The sequence below is a fragment of the Eurytemora carolleeae genome, unplaced genomic scaffold, assembly GCF_000591075.1.
Source record: "Eurytemora carolleeae unplaced genomic scaffold, Eaff_2.0 scaffold391, whole genome shotgun sequence".
Taxonomy (NCBI): Eukaryota; Metazoa; Arthropoda; class Copepoda; order Calanoida; family Temoridae; genus Eurytemora; species Eurytemora carolleeae.
The window spans coordinates 98,362-104,512 of record NW_019396370.1 but is presented as its reverse complement, the minus strand read 5'-3'; the positions used below and the strand labels follow the sequence as shown (position 1 = coordinate 104,512).

The following is a 6,151-nucleotide window of genomic DNA, read 5'->3' as shown; positions in this document are numbered from 1 at the left end:
GTTTAGGAATATATGAATAATAATAATAAAACTGTTCAGGAAATTATGAAGAATAATAATGAACTTGTTCAGGAATATAGGAAGAATAATAATAAAACTGTTTAGGAATATATGAAGAATAATAATGAACTTGTTTAGGAATATATGAAGAATAAAAATGAACTTGTTTAGGAATATATGAAGAATAATAATAAAACTGTTCAGGAATATATTCACTTTAAATATTTAGATTGAATACTTACTTGTTCATGGGTCAAGTTTAAAATACTAGAAACGCAGCTTAACTTATCATCGACAGGCAAACTTTTATTTTGAACTGAAATGAAGTTTAAAAGTTATCAAAATTAAAACGGTTATTCGCAACAACCAGTCGTTTTAGGGTTAAAAATATTCAGCTGTGTAGAACTTGGACATGTGATAATATGCATTATAATTGTCGGAGGTCTACATGAAAAGAAAGTATTTAAGAAGTGAAAGTTTTGCGAAAGTAAATCATATATAAACTAGACTGAACCAATCCTCTCTTTTAACTTTTATTGTGATAATCTTCTCTTTGTAGTTTGTACAGTAAAAAAAAGCAATAACAAAAAAAAATCGCTGATTTTCAAATCTTATTAGCGTATTGTTAAATTTCACAAACATCAAAAGCTTTTAAAGACAACTTTTTGTAACTCTGAGCATCCATAAACCTTCCTTTGGGGTCATGTAAGGTTCCACACAAAATTTGGGCCCAATCGGTTCAGCCGATTTGACGTTTTTTGGAAACAGGCAGACAGACAAGCAAAGCAAATCATACATAAAAGTTATAAAAAGACAAGGATGAATATATCAAGGTGGTGATGCTGGAGTTGCTTACAGTGGTGTTGTTTGTAAAGTGTAAGTATTTTCAAGGGCGGGGGTGGGGTCTCTTTAAAAACGGACGGTAGTTGGGGTAGTTGCCATACAGATTCACCTTCAAGGGCGGGGGTGGGGTCTCTCTAAAAACGGACGGTAGTAGGGGTAGTTGCCAATGAAAAACTTTTCTATTTTAGTTTTGATTTCCAACAAGCTTTTTATATAAGTTCAAAAGTAAGGAATGAGAAGCTGTTAATTGACAGGGTCTCTTTGCTTCCTTGTTATGTGTCTCCATGCTGTTTGGAAGCTTAGTGGAAATCAAAAATTGAAAGTCGTCTGCATTGTATTGATATATACGAAAACTGTTATATATAATATTGATATAAGAGAGGCAGTGGGACTAACAACTGTAACTCTAAGAGAAGGAAAACACCTGGATAATATGCCGGCCCTAATGGCTCACGAGATGGGACATATTTTGGGATCTCCGCACGATGGAACAGGCGTAGGAACCTATCCTCCTGATACAACTTCGTATAATATACCTGGAACGTGTCCGGAAAACTTGTATATCATGACTCCGTCACAATCTGGCACTATTGTGGAGTGGAGTGAATGCTCAAGGTAACATAAATGCACGTTGAACTAGAGGTCCTGATTCTGAATTTAATGAATTTGAGCTGCGTCTCAAATCCGCCAAAAAAACGGATTTAATTGGGTCCCGACTTAAATCTTAAAACATTGAATACAGTTTTAAGTAGAACCAGCAATATTTGAGCCGCGGCTCAAATTCTTAAAATTAGGCCTCCGGTTTAAAATCCACTGAGTTTAACTTTAGAACCCATTTTCACCAATTAAATATATATTTTTCGTATATTTTGTTGTATTTCAAGAAGACTCTGTCCCAATAAAACAGTATAGAATTACCCACAAAATATGAGACTTCAAGGACGACTGTCCGTAATTTTTACTATGTGTTTCCTTACATTTATAGAACTATGCAACTATATAAACTTTTTTCTTTCTTTGTCAGAGATCATAAAAAACGATTAAATTATTTTGAATTGTAAAGTTGAAATTCGGTAGGTCGTCTTTACAGTCTCGTCCTTTTTGGGCAACCCTATATCCACCACACAATAAAACAACTATTTTTTAGGAGAAGCATTGACTTCCTTTATGACCTTCGAGAAAAGGAAAACCCCAAAAATGGAAACTGTTTTTATACATAATTTATATTTTAATTTATTGAACTAATGAAACAAATATAATCAACTTCAAGTACTCTTTTCAACACTTGTATACTAGATATATGATATATCTTGTATACTAGATATATGATATATCTTGTTTACTAGATATATGATATATCTTGTTTACTAGATATATGATATGATATTCTTGTATACTAGATATATGATATATCTTGTTTACTAGATATATGATATATCTTGTTTACTAGATATATGATATATCTTGTTTACTAGATATATGATATGATATAACTTGTTTACTAGATATATGATATATCTTGTTTACTAGATTATATGATATATCTTTTCAAAACTTGTATATTAGATATATGATATATCTTTGTAATTCTAAATATATTATCTACATTTAAAATAATAGGTTTTAAGGGCGCTACAAATCCATTTTCTATTCTAATTGTGAACAATTTCTTATTGGAAAACAATAACAAAAAAAGTTTGCGGATTTTATAAAAAATTTCGTGGGTTTTCTAAATTGAATAGATAGATAGATAGATAGATAGATATATATATGACTAAATATTTAATTAAAAACAATTTAAATTGCACAATTTTTACATTTTAATTTAGTCAGGGTCTCTCTAACCATTGTTGGTTGTTTTGAATGAGAGGCCCTTCTGCAGCGATACATACAAGTTCAATTCAAATAATACAAAATAAAACAAAAACAATTTAGAACTAAAGGAAAAGGAGGAAAGGGAAAAGTAGTAGATAGAGGAAAGGTATTGAAGAATAGAGAGGAAAAGAAGAAGAAAGAATCGAAGGGGGGGGGTGTACAACCCTGCACACGAAGTTTATAATGTTTATGTTTTATTTTGTTTTGTTATAATAACAGGGGAAAGGGGATAGAATCAACATTTAGAAAGATTTATACAACGAAAATTATTATATTCTTCAAGAAAACTTTTTTTAAGACTTATTTTAAAATTTGCTAAGGATGCCTAAAGATTTTATTTCCAATGGAATAGAGTTCCAGGTCCTTTGAAGAAAACCCGTAGGAAAACTTTCTAGATATTTATTGTTAACTAATTCTAATTTATAACTGTTTGTTCTATTTGGTTCTGCTAACGCTTTAAACATTCCATTAAAAGATAATGAAAGTTTGTCAATCATATATTTAAACATAAAAACAGCAGAATTAAATTTGATCATGTCTTTTATTTTTAGAATTTCAAGTTTCAGAAAAAGTGGATCTGTGTGTGCAGCATAACCATTATCTGCTAGAACTCGTAGAGCTTTTTTCTGAAGAGTAGATAATTTACCTAATTTACTATTTACTGACGGACCCCAAGATAAAATACCATACTCTAGTTGACTTTTAATAAGACTATCATATATTAATTTTCTAATTTTCAAAGGAAGGATATGTTTTACATTTCTTAGTGCAAATATCGCACTTGAAATTTTAGCACATTTGTGGTCTAATTGAAAATTCCATTATAGAAACTCATCAAATCTAACTCCTATAAATTTAAAATGTTTTTCTTTACAACCTAACCCTATTCTTTCTCGTCCCCAATCATTAATTTGTATTGTTGATCATCGAAAGGCATATTTTTTTTTTCTAAACAAAATAAATTTAGTTTTAGAAACATTAAGAGTAAGTTTGTTTGCTTGAAACCAACATGCTGCTTTACAGAGCTCTACATTAGCAGACGAAAAAAGTTGATGAAGATTACTGGAGGATTTAAGGAAACCTGTATCATCAGCAAAAAGAGAAGTAAAAAAAGATGTACAATTAGGAATGTTATTTATATACAGTAAAAAGAGTATTGGTTCTAAAACAGATCCTTGAGGTACACCACATAAAATCTTTTTAAGAGATGACTCAAATTCTCCTAAATTTACATATTGCGTTCTGTTTGTTAAATAATTTCTAAACCATTCGTTGGTGATACCTCTAAAACCATAATGCTTCAGCTTTCCTAAAAGTATATCAAAGTCAACAGTATCAAAAGCTTTTTTTAGATCTAAGAATACTCCCAACGTATATTCAGATTCATCCTTTTTCAGACTTTGGTAAATTTTATTTAAGAATTGTAAAAGTGGATGTGAGGTGTCATGTTTGGGTCTAAATCTATATTGATGAGAATATAAGATACAATATTTATCTATAATTCTGAACATTTGACGAGAAACCAGATTTTCCAACAACTTCGAAAATGAAGAAAGTAAACTGATAGGTCGATATTTGTGAAATCACATGTGGCACCTGATTTAAAGATTGGTATTACTTTTGCACACTTGAAGCTATCCGGTAAAAATCCTGTTTTTAAAGATAAATTTAATAAATAAACAACTGGAGAAATTACATTTGGCATGATATCCTTCAATAACTTCGTAGAAATATTATCTTTACCACAGCTTACTTTACCTTTAAGCAATGAAAGTGTTTCGAATATAGTTTCTGGAGTCACATTTGCAAAAATGAAGTTTTGCTCAATAGGATTAGATAGATATTCTGAAAAAAATTTATTTGTAGAAGGAATAGATGATGCAAGTTTAGGAACAACATTTACAAAAAAAATCATTAAAACCTTCAGTTATTTCATTTACTCCAGAAAATGCCTTACCGTCACTCACAAAAAAAATCAGGTATTTCTGTCTTTGAGATGAAAATCGAATTTTGCTGGAGGCTAACTTTTGAAATTGTGATCATCCATAAACCTTCCCCGGGGTCATGTGAGGCCCCCACACAAAATTTGGGCCCGCACTGTTAGAAAAACATTTCTTCCAAATCTGGTAAAATGCTGTCGAAGAACAAATAGGTTCCATGAAAACCACTAAAAAAACCTCCCATTACTTATATTTATTGTCACACTTCTTATAATTAACTTGACCAGAAAATGTTACTGTCACAGGAAATATATTGATTAAAACAAGAAAAAACTTCTGTTCCAGTATTTATAATGAGTGCTAGATAACATGCAAATTTGAAAATTCTATCGCAATAAATATGAGTTCTGTCACATTATTCTCCGAGTTAGCAATCTTTTGTCACACCATTTAATAATGCTTTGACAAGCGATATATCTCCTATCTCCTAGGTAACAGTGTACACAGTACACACAGTGTACACTTTTCAGCAGTTTACATGGGTACTGGAATAGGGTAAGGTAGTCATACGATTTGAAATTCCGTGCCCTCTTACGTCACAACTGCATTAATTGATTGTAAAAATTAGGATAGAGGACGACTTACAAAGACGACAACGAATACAGTAAATCAATCAATAATGATAATTCATTTTGCCAATTTAAGGCGTAAGAAATCGGTAAATTTCAATAAAAACCAGCCAGTACCTTCTAAATTTAGATACATGTAAAGTACTTCTTTAAGATTTAGTGGGATAATAAAAAATACACGATGATATAAAGATTACATTGAATTACATCCAAGATTCAACGATGAAATATGTACGTAATACTCGCAACCCCTAATGTTTTATGTATGCAAATGATGCATTCTTTTCGAATTTTTCTGATTAGGCCCAAAAATCGCCATTTAGAGGCATACACAATCGGAAATGATAATTGGGATTTTTAGAAATTCCATTTAAGTCCATAAAGCAACTCAAGTGAAGTTTTACAACCCTTGTATCTTTCTTGTTCAAAATTGTTTCTAACTTTCAGTTCAAAACTCTACTCATTGTAAAAAAAATAATAATGTTAAAGTTTAATTTTGAAAATGTTTCCATACAATATTTTTCTCCTTGAAAAAAAATAAAATGTAAAAATTTAAATTTATTGTTACAAGTGAAAAAACATTCGATATTAAATAAGGACTTCCACAATATCTATCCTCATCCTTGTCCTCTTGCTGTATCCATCCTCATCCTTGTCCTTTAGCTATATTCATCCTCATCATTGTCCTCCAGCTGTCTCCATCCTCATCCTTGTCCTCCACCTGTATCCATCCTCATCATTGTTCTTCAGCTGTATTCATCCTCATCCTTGTCCTTTAGCTAAATCCAACCTCATCCTTGTCCTCTATCTATATCCAGCCTCATCCTTGTTCTTTAGCTAAATCCATCCTCATCCTTGTCCTCT

The 6,151-nt window shown here is 31.1% G+C and overlaps 1 protein-coding gene across 1 annotated transcript; it reads left to right on the top strand.

Moving 5' to 3' along the window:
- The first annotated feature begins 827 nt into the window (after positions 1 to 827).
- On the top strand, positions 828 to 2,115 carry LOC111701884 (venom metalloproteinase antarease-like TpachMP_B). Its single transcript, XM_023473363.1, has 3 exons — positions 828 to 876; positions 1,222 to 1,458; positions 1,991 to 2,115. The coding sequence occupies exons 2-3, from the start codon at positions 1,277 to 1,279 to the stop codon at positions 2,061 to 2,063; spliced, it is 255 nt and encodes an 84-aa protein (XP_023329131.1). The 5' UTR covers positions 828 to 876; positions 1,222 to 1,276; the 3' UTR covers positions 2,064 to 2,115.
- Positions 2,116 to 6,151: the final 4,036 nt, after the last annotated feature.

Bases quoted from the DNA above. Each gene is read 5' to 3' on its own strand.
- LOC111701884 (XM_023473363.1), top strand. From the start codon at position 1,277: ATGCCGGCCCTAATGGCTCACGAGATGGGACATATTTTGGGATCTCCG. The intron at 1,459-1,990 runs GTAACATAAATG...ACTATTTTTTAG, and splicing joins GAGTGGAGTGAATGCTCAAG to GAGAAGCATTGACTTCCTTT.